General features: G+C 48.9%; 1 protein-coding gene across 1 annotated transcript in view; it reads right to left on the bottom strand.

Annotated features, from left to right (window-relative positions):
• MSRA (methionine sulfoxide reductase A) overlaps positions 1-18,916 on the bottom strand; it is a 907,683-nt gene that overhangs the window by 411,237 nt on the left and 477,530 nt on the right. The window contains exon 4 of the mRNA XM_085613039.1: positions 6,731-6,835. Within this exon, the coding sequence (XP_085469165.1) occupies positions 6,731-6,835 (105 nt within the window). The remainder of the gene's footprint in view (positions 1-6,730; positions 6,836-18,916) is intronic.

The following is an 18,916-nucleotide window of genomic DNA, read 5'->3' on the forward strand; positions in this document are numbered from 1 at the left end:
ATGGCTGACAACACTTCCTGGTTGAAGGATTTGTGAGTCCACTACAAGGACTCGCGTCCCCAGATATCTATATTTTTTAAAGACAGATATCTCAAAAACTACTGAACGGATTTACACCAAATCACAAAAAGCACACTTTCTGGACAAACATCTAGCTTTCTGCCCAATTTGGTGCAATTCCGTTCAGCAATTCGGGATGTAGTCGTGTTCAAAAAATGGAATCTCCCCATAGGCATATTATGCGGAAACCACGTTTTGAGACACTCCCCCCACCCCCTTTTTGCAGCTCCCGCTTGACGGATCACCCATATACTTTCAACACAGAAGCTGAACCAAAAAGGGGAAGTTCTATGAAAATTTCATGAAGATTCGTCATGCGACGCCAAAGTTATTGGCAAACAAAAAACACTTTACCTATTGAAACTTTGGTCCTAACTATAACTACCTACTGGCAACCGCCAGTAAATAATGTATATGCACACACACACACCTCGAAAAGAAATCCATTGGTTGCCTTTGTGCTCACTGTTGTAAATATTTGTTTCAGTTAAGGGGATCTTCTCTTTTCAGTGGCAGAGACCAGATTACATACAAGAGTGCAGGAGGGCTCACAGTGAAGCCCAGCCCTGCCACCACTGACCAGCAAGGACAGACTAATGACCCATGGATAGACAGCACACCTGCCCCCCGTCATAGCAGGGATGGCGGTTATGGACTCAGCTGTTTGCAAGTTTACTGTTCGGTCAGCGAGCATCAGCCACGGACTCTGGAGTGTGCCCAGCATTTAAATTTATATTGACTTTCCGTAGTCACCCTGCTCACCCTGCTGTCTTTGTTCCATCATGCTTCCCAAACTAACTTGCAGCATCTACTCTTAAAATTAAAAGTTCATAGCACTGGCAACAGCTGACAGTCTAGTAAAGGGAGGCCCTTGAGATGTGGGTTCCACTCTGGACCTTGATGGACAATCATTATTAGTCTCAGTCCTGTGAGTCTGTTTCATTCTAGTTGAGTCAGTGAGGCCGGTGATCAGCCTGGGTCCCCTTAGTGCTCCGGAAGTCCAGGGTCAGGAAGTACTATTCTTGGTGTGAGGCTGGTGCTGAGCCTCACTCGCTGAGTGAGGTAGTCATACCTTAGGGTGCGGGCAGTGTCCTTAGAATTAGAGTCTGGTGCAGCTGTGCTTCACTCTCTACCTCTGATAGTGGAGGGGTCGGGCATGGGCTTTGTGTCAGAGACTGTGGCTGTGTGGCACTCTGTGCCCCCTCAGTGAGAGTCTGAGATGCAGGGATGGTCCTTACTGTGAGAGGCTCGGCCTGCATCAGACTCTCGCCCCCTCAGTGAGAGTCTGAGATGCAGGGATGGACCTTACTGTCAGAGGCTCGGCCTGCATCAGACTGTCGCCCCATCAGTGATAGCCTGAGATGCAAGGATGGCCCTTACTGTGAGAGGCTCGGCCTGCATCAGACTCTCGCCCCCTCAGTGATAGCCTGAGATGCAGGGATGGTCCTTACTGTCAGAGGCTCGGCCTGCATCAGACTGTCGCCCAATCAGTGATAGCCTAAGATGCAGGGGATGGTCCTTACAGTGAGAGGCTCAGCCTGCGCCAGACTCTCTCGTTCCCCTCAGTGACAGCCAGAGATGCAGGGATGGTCCTTACTGTGAGAGGCGCGGCCTGCGTCAGACTCTTGTCCCCTCAGTGATAGCCTGAGATGCAAGGATGGTCCTTACTGTGAGAGGCACTGCCTGCATCAGACTCTCGCCCCCTCAGTGATAGCCTGAGATGCAGGGATGGTCCTTACTGTGAGAGGCTCGGCCTGCGCCGGACTCTCGCCCCCTCAGTGATAGCCTGAGATGCAGGGATGGTCCTTACTGTGAGAGGCTCGGCCTACGCCAGACTCTCGTCCCCCTCAGTGATAGCCTGAGATGCAGGGATGGTCCTTACTGTGAGAGGCTCGGCCTGCATCAGACTCTCTTACTCCTCAGTGATAGCCTGAGATGCAGGGATGGTCCTTACTGTGAGAGGCTCGGCCTGCGCCGGACTCTCGCCCCCTCAGTGATAGCCTGAGATGCAGGGATGGTCCTTACTGTGAGAGGCTCGGCCTGTGCCGGACTCTCGCCACCTCAGTGATTGATAGCCTGAGATGCAGGGATGGTCCTTACTGTGAGAGGCTCGGCCTGCGCCGGACTCTCGTCCCCTCAGTGACAGCCTGAGATGCAGGGATGGTCCTTACTGTGAGAGGCTCGGCCTGCGCCGGACTCTCGCCCCCTCAGTGATAGCCTGAGATGCAGGGATGGTCCTTACTGTGAGAGGCTCGGCCTGTGCCGGACTCTCGCCACCTCAGTGATTGATAGCCTGAGATGCAGGGATGGTCCTTACTGTGAGAGGCTCGGCCTGCGCCGGACTCTCGTCCCCCTCAGTGATAACCTGAGATGCAGGGATGGTCCTTACTGTCAGAGGCTCGGCCTGCGCCGGACTCTCGCCCCCTCAGTGATAGCCTAAAATGCAGGGATGGCCCTTACTGTCAGAGGCTCGGCCTGCACCGGACTCTCGCCCCCTCAGTGATAGCCTGAGATGCAGGGATGGCCCTTACTGTCAAAGGCTCGGCCTGCGCCGGACTCTCGCCCCCTCAGTGATAGCCTAAGATGCAGGGATGGCCCTTACTGTCAGAGGCTTGGCCTGCGCCGTACTCTCGCCCCCTCAGTGATAGCCTAAGATGCAGGGATGGCCCTTACTGTCAGAGGCTCGGCCTGCGCCGGACTCTCGCCCCCTTAGTGATAGCCTAAGATGCAGGGATGACCCTTACTGTCAGAAGCTCGGCCTGCGCCGGACTCTCGCCCCCTCAGTGATAGCCTAAGATGCAGGGATGGTCCTTACTGTCAGAGGCTCGGCCTGCGCCGGACTCTCGACCCCTCAGTGATAGCCTAAGATGCAGGGATGGTCCTTACTGTGAGAGGCTCGGACTTTGCCAGACTCTCGCCCCCTCAGTGATAGCCTAAGATGCAGGGATGGTCCTTACTGTTAAAGGCTCGGCCAGCGCTGGACTCTCGTCCCCCTCAGTGATAGCTTGAGATGGATGGATGGTCCTTACTGTCAGAGGCTCGGCCTGCGCCGGACTCTCGCCCCCTCAGTGATAGCCTGAGATGCAGGGATGGTCCTTACTGTCAGAGGCTCGGCCTGCGCCGGACTCTCGTCGCCCTCAATGATAGCCTGAGATGCAGGGATGGTCCTTACTGTCAGAGGCTCGGCCTGTGCTGGACTCTCGTCCCCCTCAGTGATAGCCTAAGATGCAGGGATGGTCCTTACTGTCAAAGGCTCGGCCTGCGCCGGACTCTCGTCCCCCTCAGTGATAGCCTGAGATGCAAGGATGGTCCTTACTGTCAAAGGTTCGGCCTGCGCCGGACTCTCGCCCCCTCAGTGATAGCCTAAGATGCAGGGATGGTCCTTACTGTCAAAGGCTCGGCCTGCGCCGGACTCTCGTCCCCCTCAGTGATAGCCTGAGATGCAAGGATGGTCCTTACTGTCAAAGGCTCGGCCTGCGCCGGACTCTCGTCCCCCTCAATGATAGCCTAAGATGCAGGGATGGTCCTTACTGTCAAAGGCTCGGCCTGCGCCGGACTCTCGACCCCTCAGTGATAGCCTAAGATGCAGGGATGGCCCTTACTGTCAGAGGCTCGGCCTGCGCCGTACTCTCGCCCCCTCAGTGATAGCCTAAGATGCAGGGATGGCCCTTACTGTCAGAGGCTCAGCCTGCGCCGGTCTCTCGCCCCCTCAGTGATAGCCTAAGATGCAGGGATGGTCCTTACTGTCAAAGGCTCGGCCTGCGCCGGACTCTCGTCCCCCTCAGTGATAGCCTGAGATGCAAGGATGGTCCTTACTGTCAAAGGCTCGGCCTGCGCCGGACTCTCGTCCCCCTCAGTGATAGCCTAAGATGCAGGGATGGTCCTTACTGTCAAAGGCTCGGCCTGCGCCGGACTCTCGACCCCTCAGTGATAGCCTAAGATGCAGGGATGGCCCTTACTGTCAGAGGCTCGGCCTGCGCCGGACTCTCGTCCCCTCAGTGATAGCCTAAGATGCAGGGATGACCCTTACTGTCAGAAGCTCGGCCTGCGCCGGACTCTCGACCCCTCAGTGATAGCCTAAGATGCAGGGATGGTCCTTACTGTGAGAGGCTCGGCCTTTGCCAGATTCTCGCCCCCTCAGTGATAGCCTAAGAGGCAGGGATGGTCCTTACTGTCAAAGGCTCGGCCTGCGCCGGACTCTCGTCCCCCTCAGTGATAGCCTGAGATGCATGGATGGTCCTTACTGTCAGAGGCTCGGCCTGCGCCGGACTCTCGCCCCCTCAGTGTTAGCCTGAGATGCAGGGATGGTCCTTACTGTCAGAGGCTCGGCCTGCGCCGGACTCTCGTCGCCCTCAATGATAGCCTGAGATGCAGGGATGGTCCTTACTGTCAGAGGCTCGGCCTGTGCCGGACTCTCGCCCCCTCAGTGATAGCCTAAGATGCAGGGATGGTCCTTACTGTCAAAGGCTCGGCCTGCGCCGGACTCTCGTCCCCCTCAGTGATAGCCTGAGATGCAAGGATGGTCCTTACTGTCAAAGGCTCGGCCTGCGCCGGACTCTCGTCCCCCTCAGTGATAGCCTAAGATGCAGGGATGGTCCTTACTGTCAAAGGCTCGGCCTGCGCCGGACTCTCGACCCCTCAGTGATAGCCTGAGATGCAAGGATGGTCCTTACTGTCAAAGGCTCGGCCTGCGCCGGACTCTCGTCCCCCTCAGTGATAGCCTAAGATGCAGGGATGGTCCTTACTGTCAAAGGCTCGGCCTGCGCCGGACTCTCGTCCCCCTCAGTGATAGCCTAAGATGCAGGGATGGTCCTTACTGTCAGAGGCTCGGCCTGCGCCGGACTCTCGTCCCCCTCAGTGATAGCCTGAGATGCAAGGATGGTCCTTACTGTCAAAGGCTCGGCCTGCGCCGGTCTCTCGTCCCCCTCAGTGATAGCCTAAGATGCAGGGATGGTCCTTACTGTCAAAGGCTCGGCCTGCGCCGGACTCTCGACCCCTCAGTGATAGCCTAAGATGCAGGGATGGTCCTTACTGTCAAAGGCTCGGCCTGCGCCGGACTCTCGACCCCTCAGTGATAGCCTAAGATGCAGGGATGGTCCTTACTGTCAAAGGCTCGGCCTGCGCCGGACTCTTGACCCCTCAGTGATAGCCTAAGATGCAGGGATGGTCCTTACTGTCAAAGGCTCACCCTGTGCCACACCGTCTGCAGCTTCAGTGATAGTCTGAGATGCAGGGATGGTCCTTAGTTTCAGAGGGAAGCATGTGCAGTGCTCAGGGGTGGGCTGAGATGCAGGGACTGCCTTTGGTGTCAGTGGCTGTGCCTGTGCCACACTGCTTGCCCCTGCAGTGATGCTTGGCCCTTAATGTGAGTAACTCAGCTTGTGCCGCACTATCTGCCCTATGTGAAGGCCTCATGGCTCGGACAGGACTCAGGTTCAGAGGCTGGGCCTGTGCTGAAATCTCTGCCTTGTAAGTGAAGGCCTCAAGGACGATACCAGTGTCAAAGCCTGGGCCTGTGCCTCTATGTCTGCACCCTCAGGGGTCAGTGGTAGCCTTAGGGTCAGACGCTCTGCCTGGGTTGCACTTCCTGTCCCCTGAGTGAAGGCCTCAAGGATAATACTAGTGTCCAAGCCTGGGCCTGTGTCACTATGCCTGCACCCTCAGGGGTCAGTGGTGGCCTTAGGGTCAGACGCTCGTCCGGGTTTGCACTTCCTGTCCCGTGAGTGAAGGCCTTATGATGATCCCAAATGTCAGAGGATGAGCCTGTGTCTCGCGCTTCCTGTTCGCGCCCTTTACTGCAGGCCTCACGGCTCCAGGATGCATCTAGTGATGGCCAGTTCTGCCCGACCTGAGGCAAGCTCTGTGCTCCATCAGTGAAGCTCTATTTCCAACACACAGAGCCCACTGCCTGCAGATGAGGGCTCAGTGAATGCTTTACACCAGGTCGCAGCAGTTACATTGCCTTTTGCAAAGCTTCTCATTGGTAAAAAGAGCGCCATTTCAGATATTTGTCCCTTTACTGAACTTCACCACTTGGTTTTACTCAAGATAAAGTGTCACTCACTTGGCAACACAATGTCACTCTGATACACACTGAAGCCATGAAAATGCTACGCATTAGCAATCAGAAAAATAGGCGGGGATGTCTGAGTAACTGCATTCTGCTTTTGGGCATACTTATACACACACAAAAAGTAGCCCCCTTGCAGTCTTGCAAAAACCATTCACAAACACTGGCAAAGGCAAAAGGAGGCCTCCAATGACAGACCTATTGGCTTTGACACTACTATTTTTTTTTTTATCCTTATTATTAGGTGACTTGTATGGCACACTTGGAAGCTGCTGAACGTCGTTTTCCAATCTACATGAACTAGACACCAGGAGGTGGGAGGGTTTGCAACACTTCAGTGATACAGGCTTTCTATTGGCTGGTTCCACCTCGGTGGGCGCATGCGCACACCACAGGCTGCTGTAAGAGGAGCAGGGAGGGGAGGGGCTTCGGTGCATTTCTGCACCTCGCTTTGTCTCTTTCTCTATCAATAAAACTCCAGCAATCATATTTCTGGGCCCCAGTGCGATTTCAAGGTTCATCTCTCCTGTGCAGGCAAACACTAATTATCCCAGCTGTAATTAGTTAGATAATTAAATACCGGCTCGCTCATCACTCTACCTTGTGTCGGGTCATGATTCTCCCAGAAGACCTTGAGCAGTTTCTCGAAGCTGATGTCTTCCGCCCGGTAGATTACACGCACTACCTCGGCGTGGCCTGTATTCCCTGAAAAGCGACAACACAATACGGTTAATAAGATATTATAATTGTTTAGCAGAACCTAAATGCGCTACCTCAAATGACTGATAACTGCGCTTTTCAGTCCATGTTCCATTATGGCAGGATTTATTTCTACTTACAATTTCCTGAATGGGCGACCTTGTGTTTTGTTAGTCTTGTGTTTTGTTAGTCAGCAGTGGTATTTCTGTGGCTTGCAATTCAAGCTACTTCTCTTGCAAACGAGCACAAATGAGAACACAAACAGAATATTCACCTGTGACACTGACTTTATATTCTTGCGCTGAAAGAACCTACCTCTACCGCCCTCATCCCAGTCATCACTTTTGAGGTGAAGCCCCCTCCAAGACAGGAACAAGTCAGGAGATTCTGAAAATGGAACCCCTGTCCATCCTACTGGTGCCACAGAGGGGTTGACATTCTAAGAATCTTCCTGTTGTGTTTCCTGTCCCCGGGACAAGGACACAGGAGATGGAGGCGGGTCTCCTGCTGGGCTGGAGACCCTGCTCAGGGTACCGCCCCTGCCCCCTGGGCTTGCAAGCATTCCATCGCTGGAGCAGCAGACGATGGATATCTTTACTATATAAGGAAACAGCGCAACCCATTTCCCCCCAAGGAACTTGGTAATCTTATGTACAAAGAGAATATGTCCCTGGAGGAATTATTTCTAACCCACTTAACCTTTATGCTGGTCACGAAAATGATCCAATGACATCGACAAAACGCTCACGTATATAACAATGACGTAATGATGTGAACCTGGATATATTTATAAGGATTGATTCAACAAAACATCATATCCATTACACATGATTACAGTACAAATCACAAAATTTAGATACAGCAGTAAATCAACACACCAGCACTGACGCCGCCTTATGATTCCTATATTCACATTCGTTCGATGTGGGGATCCAAGGAAGTGCAAGAATCCTCCTAATCATATAGATCCAAGACACCTAAGTCCATGAGACACAACCATCACATTTCAACTTTGAATGAAGAACTAAATGCACAATGCGGTTGGATATAAAGACATCATTCAAAGGGGGCTAATGAACCTTCAGCAACGCTTGATCTTGACAATGGGTGCCAGTCAACTCGGCTGGGGAGGCACTCTCAGTCTGAATCCATGGCAGTTCAAATGCTCAATAATGGACAGAATGAGATCGTTGAACAGGAGGGAACTAATAGCGATCTTCAGAGCCCTTCAGAAGTTTAGGACCAGTATCTATCAGAAAGATATTCTGGTCGGAATGCACAATAGATACCATTGGTCTACATGAACCATAAGGACAGCACTCAATCCAAGACCCCGAATCAAGTGGCGACTCTCGTAACCTTATGGGCAGAAAGAATATTTTATGCATATCAGAAATCCACATGAATGGAAAAGACAATATACAAACGAATCTATTAAGCAGGAGCTTTCGATCATTATCAAAGCCAACATTCAGGGAGATATGCAAGAGATTTGGGACTCCTTATCTGAACCTCTTTGCTTACAGAAACAATGCCCGACTGCACAGGTGAACGCCTGTTGAGGAAGCGCAAGAGGTTACTTTATGCAATCCCTCCGGTTCCTCTTATTCCAGTGGGACAAAATACAACAGGAGAAGGAGGAGGTTATCTTGGTGGTTCATTATTGGCCACAACAATACTGATTCTCTGTACTGACAGCTTTTGCCTCTCATCTTTCCGGAGTGCTGATATGATTCCCTTTTCCTATGAGACCATTAACTCTACCTCCCCCTCTTACCCTTAATGTATAGGTTTTTAAGTTTAAAGGTTAGGTTTGTTAAGCAAAGGTCTCCCAATACAATTTTCAGAACTCACGGCGACTATCTACCTTCAAAGCTTATTCCAGACACTGTAGGGCCGAGTCACAGAACTAATCTGAGATAAAACCCTAAACTTACTACTTTTGGTATTCACAGAAGGCAGTTAGTAGTAGTAAAGTTAGGACTCCTAACTTTACTACTACCAAACTGAGACAAAACCCTAACTTTACGACTTTTGGTATTCACAAAAGGCATTTAATAGTAGTAAAGTTAGGAGTCCTAACTTTACTACTACTAAATGCCTTCTGTGAATACCAAAAGTAGTAAGTTTAGGATTTTATCTCAGATTAGTTCTGTGAATCGGCCCCTGTGTGTCTTTTGGTAGGTGATGCTCTTCTCATCATCTATAAACTCCATCCTGTCCTTTTTCTTCAGCTTTACAACTTACAATTCTTATTAGATAGTTTTCACTTAAATCTTTCACTATCCGCAAGAAAGTCATAATGGTTTGCTATCAAGGCCTTTCAGGAGTTTTGGAAATCCCAGAATGAAACTGATACATTAGTGCCAAGGGTCTTCAAACCCTTCTCAGTCACAAGATCCTATTTCATGAGTTGTTTCTCCCTGCTTGGGACATTCCTTCAGTGTTGAGATCTTTACAGTGTCCTCTCTTTTGACCCTTGGAGACGGTGGATCTTAAATTCCTATCCAACAAGATTCCTTTCTTTTTTTTGCTATAACATCTGCTCATAGGATTGGGGAGATTTCTGCCTTGTTGTGTTTTCCTATTTTTTTTTTAGATATTTTGATGATGGATTAATTTTAAAATGTAGCCCATCTTTCATCCCTAATGTTAACTCTTTACATTTATCACAAGAGGTGTTTCTCCCTTCTTCCTATCATTTTCTTTTTATAGAAGAAGAACATCATTTACATACTTTGGGTGTTAAAATAGCACTATTGATTTATCTTGGCAGACAACGTGTTCAGAAAATCTGATCACTTGTCCACGCCACCTCCTACTTCAGTCCCCAACATTAGAAGTGAACGAGGAGGTGTGAATTGGGCTGGAGTAGGAAAAATCATAATCCCTCGCCTTCCAATCCTTATTTTATTGACAGAGTGGGAGTGGGGATTGGGGGAACCGGACTGCTCCTTCCAAATCATATCTCTCCCTCTGTCTACAGAAAGATGGGATTGGGCTGCTGGATGTGGCTACGAAGGAGCTGGAGGCAGTGACAGCTCTCCTTAAACTCTCCCCCAACCAGGCCCACCAGCTGGTTCCTGGGCAAAGACCTGGAAGGAGGCAGAGAACACCACCCAATCCTTTCGATATGCGTGTACTGTCACATGTTAAGTCACACTTGTATGATTGAGACAGCCCAGAAATGAGCACGGACTGCTTTATTTTGGATGTTTTGAGTGTCCAGATGAGACTGGGCACCAGTAAACGTCTTCCCACCACCCTATCTCTAACAGGTGATTAATACAGGTGACAGAACAAAATAAAAGACAAACATCAGACACTGGGCTGGGGGGCTACAAAGGTATAACCTATTACAGCTAGGAGTGGGGGTGTTTGTTTAGGTAAAGGGTCTAGACCAACTGAGGATCTGGGCCCTCAGATATTGGAACTCCCATTATGGAGTAGGGCCAAGCACATATTGTAATCTGTCTCAGATTCATGATTCTTAATCTTATTGTTGTTTTCCTTGTCCTTGTTGTGTTTTTTGGGGGGGGGCAAAGGGAAGATAAGCCATGATCTTACCTTAAGTGAGAATTATTTGCATCATCATCTAGAATGCTGGTTGAAGGGGGATCTTTGTGAAGCAGTTAAATGTGTATTCCTATGGGCACTGGCTGTGCTCTTGAAGGGTCCTGAATCAACATATAAGTTTTTACGTAAGGTTGTGGTTGCTTTTCATCAATATCGGTTGTCCCAAATCCAATATGTACCTTTAAATTGTACATTCCCCCACTGTGAGTATCAGGAATAGTAGTTGATGGAATAGTTGCTTTCTGTGGGGGACATGATGCTAGGAAACTACTGTTCCTGATACCCATAATGCATATATCAGATCTGGGGGGACCGATATTTGAAAAATATATGGATACTCGAAAAATCAAGTTGTATGTGCTAATAGTCCAGTCCAACACTTTCCCTACTGTTGATTAGATTGGAGTGGGAATAGTAAATTTAACCCCATCCGAAGTCCAAATCTTTCCTTACTGTTGATTAGACTGGAGTGGGAATAGTAAATCTAACCCCTCCGAAGTCCAGCACTTTCCCTAGTGTTGATTAGACTGGAGTGGGAATCGTAAATATAATCCCTCCGAAGTCAAACGCTTTCCCTAGTGTTGATTAGACTGGAGTGGGAATAGTAAATCTAACCCCTCCGAAGTCCAGCGCTTTCCCTAGTGTTGATTAGACTGGAGTGGGAATAGTAAATCTAACCCCTCCGAAGTCCAGCGCTTTCCCTAGTGTTGATTAGACTGGAGTGGGAATAGTAAATCTAACCCCTCCGAAGTCCAGCGCTTTCCCTAGTGTTGATTGGATTGGAGTGGGAATAGTAAATCTAACCCCTCCGAAGTCCAGCGCTTTCCCTAGTGTTGATTAGACTGGAGTGGGAATAGTATATCTAACCCCTCCGAAGTCCAGCGCTTTCCCTATTGTTGATTAGACTGGAGTGGGAATAGTAAATCTAACCCCTCCGAAGTCCAGCGCTTTCCCTAGTGTTGATTAGACTGGAGTGGGAATAGTAAATCTAACCCCTCCGAAGTCCAGCGCTTTCCCTAGTGTTGATTAGACTGGAGTGGGAATAGTAAATCTAACCCCTCCGAAGTCCAGCGCTTTCCCTAGTGTTGATTGGATTGGAGTGGGAATAGTAAATCTAACCCCTCCGAAGTCCAGCGCTTTCCCTAGTGTTGATTAGACTGGAGTGGGAATAGTAAATCTAACCCCTCCGAAGTCCAGCGCTTTCCCTAGTGTTGATTAGACTGGAGTGGGAATAGTAAATCTAACCCCTCCGAAGTCCAGCGCTTTCCCTAGTGTTGATTAGACTGGAGTGGGAATAGTAAATCTAACCCCTCCGAAGTCCAGCGCTTTCCCTATTGTTGATTAGACTGGAGTGGGAATAGTAAATCTAACCCCTCCGAAGTCCAGCGCTTTCCCTAGTGTTGATTAGACTGGAGTGGGAATAGTAAATCTAACCCCTCCGAAGTCCAGTGCTTTCCCTAGTGTTGATTAGACAAGAGTGGGAATAGTAAATCTAACCCCTCCGAAGTCCAGCGCTTTCCCTAGTGTTGATTAGACTGGAGTGGGAATAGTAAATCTAACCCCTCCGAAGTCCAGCGCTTTCCCTAGTGTTGATTAGACTGGAGTGGGAATAGTAAATCTAACCCCTCCGAAGTCCAGCGCTTTCCCTAGTGTTGATTAGACTGGAGTGGGAATAGTAAATCTAACCCCTCCGAAGTCCAGCGCTTTCCCTATTGTTGATTAGACTGGAGTGGGAATAGTAAATCTAACCCCTCCGAAGTCCAGCACTTTCCCTAGTGATGATTAGACTGGAGTGGGAATAGTAAATCTAACCCCTCCGAAGTCCAGCGCTTTCCCTAGTGTTGATTAGACTGGAGTGGGAATAGTAAATCTAACCCCTTCGAAGTCCAACACTTTCCCTCCTGTTGCTTCAACTGGTGTTGGAATAAAGCCTAGTAACTTTCCTTCCAGCAACAATACTGCCGCCACTAAACACTGTTCAGCAAGAATCAGCTCCCCCCTTCCCAATCACCAACCTAAGGTAATTACCCTCATTGCTCCAATGCTAAAACAAGTACATTGACTCCCGCTTCCATTTTACATAGATTTTAAAACCTGCTGTGTCATTGTATTTTACCCAAAAATGAAAAGGTAAGTTATGCCAACCTCTCAGCCTATTTTATCCTAATTTGGACTTCAAGGTTTCAGTGGGTCGTTTAAATGTCCTCAATTAATAATAATGGCAAGAGCTGGATTATGATCTAGGTTGAAGGAAAATATTATGTGTAAATAGGATAATATTGTAATATACTTTATTAGTGTAGAACTTACTCTCAGGCGCTTATTAAATAAAACATTATAGCCATTGCTGAGGCCGCTGCTACAGTTGTGTCGGCTTTAGTCAGCACCTTCCATCTGTTTCATGGGAGGCGTGGGATGCGTTGTGGGGAAAGTTGTGGTTGCTCTATTGCATCGACTAGCAAATGCCCCATCATCAGGGTGGAGAGCTTGTTGTCCTGAAACCCTGGATCTGTTATTGCTGTTGATGCTGCGCTGATGATGGAGTCCAAATTTGGACATCTTTGGCTTCGGCAACATTAGTTTGTCATTGGAATGGTGACCTCCTTTCTCTCTTGCCCTGTCTCTTCACTGTTGTTTCTTCAACATTGGGAACAAGGATGCTGCTGTTAGGACTTCATTGCCCCAAACCCTCTACCTGCTACCCACATGGGGGCCTCAGACATCACAGCCAAATGGTGGTATATTTGTCTGGCCATAGGCTTACTTACTCTGCAGCGGATCTACTCTCATTTAACCTTAATACCGCTACCTGTCGGTATGTCTTTCCTGGTCGATTCAAAGGTAAATGCTGCTGTCCAGGTTGTGGATGGTATCCCAACATATACCGGGCTTCTGAGGGTTCCCGTCCACTCCCTCCTAAACAGTTTAAGTGCTTATTGCTTAACACCCGTTCATTACATAGGCACGCTTTGGACATCTTTGAGCTTCTTACCTCTGAGAATCCACTCTGTCTCTTGCTCACAGAAACATGGCTCTGCGAGTCGTCTAATCCTGACATCGCGGCAGCCTTTCCGCCAGATTATATTGTTTACAGACAGGATAGGACAGTGGGTAAAGGTGGTGGTGTTGCACTTGCAGTTCTAAGATCTTTTGCCTGCACAATTATTCCATCTCTGCCTATTTCTGGCTGCGAATCCCTCGCCTTTTCCATTGCACTCTCCCCGCATCAATCTTTTTCTGGGCTTCTTGTCTACAGACCTCCGGGTCTGCGGGGTTCCTTCTTCGATGACCTTCAATCTGCTATCACTGCTCTTTGCTTGAAGGTGGAAAACTGCATAATGTTAGGGGACTTTAACATCCATATGGACGTTGAGTTGGACAGTGAAGCGGTCAAAATCAAGGACATCACTGTTCCCCTTGGTCTAACTCCTTACATCTCAAGTGCGACTCATGATAAGGGTCACACGCTTAACCAAGTGTTCTCCACCTTTCCCCTTATTATGTCCCATCCCACCCCTGTTCTCTGGTCTGACCATTCTTTGATTAGTTTTTTAATTCAGGGCAGAAGTAAAACATCTTATATTAACTCAGACCACCTTAGGCACCCCAGAAGACCTTTGCATAAAATTACTCCTGAGAATCTTGCTCAAGCGCTTCACGAATATCCCTGTATTCTATCCGGCCATCTGGAGAGGGACCTTGAAACTTTCCAGGAATGGTTAGTTGAAAGGCTTGATGATCTTGCTCCTCTTTCTACCCCCTCTTCATCTGTTAAGCGCAGTTCGGCTCCTTGGTTCTCTAAGTCACTTGCTCTGGCACGGCGTAACTGTAAGTTAGCCGAAAGACTCTGGCGGAAGCAATATGACCAAGAAGCTAAGTCTGCCTATAAACTATCTATTAAATCTTACCACTCTGACATTCTTGAGGCCAAAAAGAACTATTTTGCAAATAGAATTGAGTCTGCGTCAAATTCCAGTAAAGAAATTTTTACCATTGTCAAAGAGTTTATCTCTCCCAAATCTAGCATAGTCCAGCATAAGTTCTCCGAATCTTGGGTAAAGGAGCTGGCCATCTTCTTTAATACGAAAATCAAATTTATTCAAGAATCTTTTCCACCAGCTGCCCCAAATGCATCATTGCATGACTCCAATCTGACGACTTTACCTCCTGATTCCTGCCCCATTCTATCGGAGTTTCCTCCTTTATTGGAATCTAATTCTCTGGATCTTTTACTCAGGATTAAATCTGGCTCTCCGCTGGACCCGTGCCCGGCGAGCTTTTTAGCCAGGACTGCCAAGATTCTGAATTCCTTAATTTCTCCTGTTTTGAACCTATCTTTGTCCTGCGGCATTGTTCCGCCAGCCTGGAAGAAGGCAATGGTCGTTCCCCTTCTAAAAAAACCAGGCCTTGACCCAGAGATACATGCTAACTATAGGCCCATTTCTCTCCTGCCCAGTTTGGCTAAGATCGTCGAGAAGCACGTCCACTCTGTGCTTTCTTCCTTTCTTGAAGACCATGGGTTACTCCACTCCACCCAATCTGGCTTCCGCTCCAACTTGAGCACTGAGACCGCTCTTTTGGAAGTTAATGAAGCCATTAAGGAAGTTCTCGACACAGGCGGAAGAGCAATGCTGGTGATGTTGGATCTGTCGGCGGCCTTCGACACCGTCCCGCATGAGGCCCTCTTGTGAAGACTTCACGAGATCGGTCTCAGAGGGACGGCGTTGAGCTGGCTGAGATCTTACCTAGCGGGTCGTCGACAAGTGGTCTGGGCCCCCCCGTACTCCGCCGAGGTGCCGCCTGTGGATGTCGGAGTCCCACAAGGGTCGGTGCTGAGCCCGACCCTTTTTAACATCTTCATGACTCCATTGGCGGTACTGGCGGAGTCGATGGGTGCCCAGATCATATCATACACTGACGACACCCAGCTCCTGAACACCTGCAAGAAGGGCATGGAGTTCGACGGGGAGAGCATCCGTGGTTGCCTTGGGGCTGTCTTCAACTGGTTTCAGCGGAGCAGCCTCAAGTGCAACCCTGATAAATCCGAGGTGCTCTTCTTCGGCTGTCAGGCAGAACCGCCCTGGCAGGAATGGTGGCCGGTTTGCATGTCCCCCCCCTTCCTCTTCCTCTTTGGTCGCTAAAAACCTTGGGGTCAAAATCGATAACACCCTGGCTTTGAAAACACAGATCACAGGTCTCACGGGTACCTGTTTTGGTCTGCTAAAAATGATGCGTAAATTCCTTCCTTTGCTCCCTTTAGCCCACAGGAAGCTGACAGTACAAGCTCTGATTTGTTTCCCGGCTTGATTATTCCAATGTCCTCTACCTGGGTTTGCCGGATTATCTCTTGCACAAACTCCAGGTTGTACATAATTCTGCGGCAAGAGCCATCTTCGGCCTACCCCGGCAAGCCAGATCATCTGAGTTGCTTTCCTCCCTTCACTGGCTTCCGATCAAGAAGCGAATCACATTCAAAGCTCTTACACTGGCCCACAAGGCACTCCATTTGGTGGGGGCCTCCTACATTCAGAAACGGCTTTCTTTCTACAAACCCACCAGATCTCTCCGGTCGGAAAATCTTGGCCTGGCAATGGTGCCTCCCATTAGGAAAGTCAGAATAGGTGGACGTTCCTTTAAATATCTCGCCCCCAAACTATGGAACTCCCTTCCTGTTGATCTCCGCCGCATTCCCAACCTGTTTGCCTTTAGAAAGGCCTTGAAAACCTGGCTTTTTAATCAGTAATTCTGTTATGGTTCTGTTGTCTTTTCTCTTTTTCTCAGTAATGGGTCAGAAAGCGCCGGGACACTCCTTGGAGTAGCCGTGCGCTATATAAGTCACCCATTAACATAACATAACATAACATTCGGCTCCAAACATTGGGAAACCGGGATTCCGTCTGCCGGGAGGTTTCCAGATACAGGATTACTGGATTATAATCGTCATTTCATCAATTGCCAGACTCTGTTTTACTCTTTTCTGACTTGACCCGAGACTTTAATATGATTTTAAGCAATTCATTAACTTTGAACGGTGCGTGTTTATTAAATATAAAATTGTCTTTTTCTCTTTCGTAGTTTGGCTTTGTCTCACAGGTCTCCTCCTTTTTGAATCTACACACATATTTGTACTAACATCTTTTATTTATATTATAACAATGCTTTTGAAGGCCAATACAATAAATGAATAATAGGACGTGCCCTTTCAGTTGCCTACATATGTAGGCGGGCTGTGACATCAGTGTTGCACAAGTAGGCGACAAGACCCTAGTCAAGAGGCCATGAGCCTGAAAGGTCCCTGAGGGTCCAGAAGGAGAGACAAGAGACAGGGAGAGATAGGAGATGGACAGGGAAATTACACATGAAATGCAAAGTGGGAGGGGGAGGGAAAAGAAAAAGCAGCTAAAGTAATCCATGTGCAGGGCCGGACTGGGAACCAAGACCGGCCCTGACAACGTGCTCGGCCGGAGTGTGGGGGTGCGGCCGAGTTCTTTGCCAGGGCCGGTTTTGTTACAGGGCCGATGCTGCAAAAACGGCCGGGTAACAAAAACGGCCCCCAGGGGCCCAAAACTGGCCCCCACCCGTGGGGCGCACTGGGGGATTGCCCGGTGCCCGCTACGGCCAGTCCAGCCCTGTCAGTGTGTTAGAAAGCAGCCGAGAGTGAACGAAGAGGGGATAAGAGGGACAATTACTGTGGAGGGTGAGAGACACGAAGCAGGGAAAGAGACCCAGGGAAGGTGGGCAAGCAAATGACAACATTTAGAAAGGGCTCGCAGGGGACAGAACAGGGATGCAAGACAAGAGAAGGGATTAGGGTAGAGTAAATCAAATGAGTTTGAGCAATGGAGAAATGAAAGGGGTGTGGGTTGAGAAGGAGGGTGTAGAGGAGGATGTGGTCCTCGGTGGGGTCTCCCCTGTGTATAAGGGGCTAATAGGAGGCCACTTTCCCTGTGCAAAAGAGATGATGAAATAGATTTGATGCTCATAAGATGTTGAATATGACCCGGCGCAAAATTATAAAGGCCACCACCAGCTGGGTGTATTGTGATCCTAACAACAATTCGAAATATTACTCAATCATTTACAGTCCTAAGAAGACTGAGCAAGTCCTACCAGGTTTCAAACTGCTGCCCAGCAGGTAAAACAGGGAAGTCTGCTTATGTTCCTTTTTTTGGCATAGATATACTGTAGATCATGGGCATAGTGAATCAAACCCCCACCACTCCCCCTCCCCCCACCTCCACCCCTGCTTTAGAAGCTATAGCAGGGTGGAGTTCATGATGGGCCTGTTCTGTCTGCAACTCGGCAGACACAGGCTCCTAAATTACATGAAAGGGTCGATGAGTGGAAACATGAGTGAGTAAGAGATGGATGGATGGGGTTGTGAGTGAATGGGAGGATGGGTGGGTGAGTGAAAGGGAGGATGGGTGGGTGAGTGAAAGGGTGGATGGGTGGGTGGGTGGATTAACAAGTGAAAGGATGGATGGATGAGTTAAAGTGATGGTGGATGGATAATTTAAAGAATGATGGACAAATGAAAGGGAGGATATATGAATGGATTAATGAAAGGGTGAATGGATGGATGAGTGAAAGGGTGGATGGATGGATGATAAGAGAAATTATTGATGGATGCGTGAGTGAAAGTATGGATTGCTGAGTGAAAGGATGGATGGATGGATGGGGTGAAAGGGTATTGGATGGACAGAGTGGAAGGATGGATAGATGGATGAGGTAAATGATGGATGGATGAGAGAAAAGATTTATGCTGGGGCACTGTGACCCCCAACTTTAGCAGCTACAGCAAGGGTGGAGTTCTTGATGGGCCTCTTCCGTCTGCAACTTGGCAGACAAAGGTGAGTGAGTGAGTGAAAGCATGGATGTGTGATTGAAAGGACGGATGGGTAGATGGATGGATGAATGAGTGAAAGGATGGATGTAAGGATAGATGAGTGATATAATGGATGCAAGGATGGGGGAGTGAAAGGGAAGGTGGGCGGATGGATGAAAGGGTGGGTGGATGGATTAATGAAAGGATGGATGGATTAATGAATGGACGATGAGAGAAACGATGGCTGGATGAAAAAATGGTAAATGGATGAATGAGTGGATGATGGGTGGAGGGTGGATGGATGAGTGAAAGGATGGATGCATGAGTGAAAGGGTGGATAGATGGATGAGTGAAAGGGAGGATAGATGGATTAAGTGAAAGGGTAGATGGAGGGATGACCGAATGGATAACTGACAAAGGATGGATAGATGGAGTGATGAATGAAAGGGTGGCTGCGAGATGAATGAGTGAAACAGTGGATAGATGGATGGAGAGGTTTGGAGATGGATGGACAGGTTTAGATATTGATGGGCGGACGGACAGAATATTGAAAGACTAACTGATAGACGAAAGAATGAATGGATGACAATATAAAGGTGAACTAATGGATATCTGAAGGTGGATGGAAGGATGAAAGGATGAATGGGTAGATGCTTGGATGGAAGAGACAAGAGAGCTCTTCTGGG

The sequence above is a fragment of the Triturus cristatus genome, chromosome 6, assembly GCF_964204655.1.
Source record: "Triturus cristatus chromosome 6, aTriCri1.1, whole genome shotgun sequence".
NCBI lineage: Eukaryota > Metazoa > Chordata > Amphibia > Caudata > Salamandridae > Triturus > Triturus cristatus.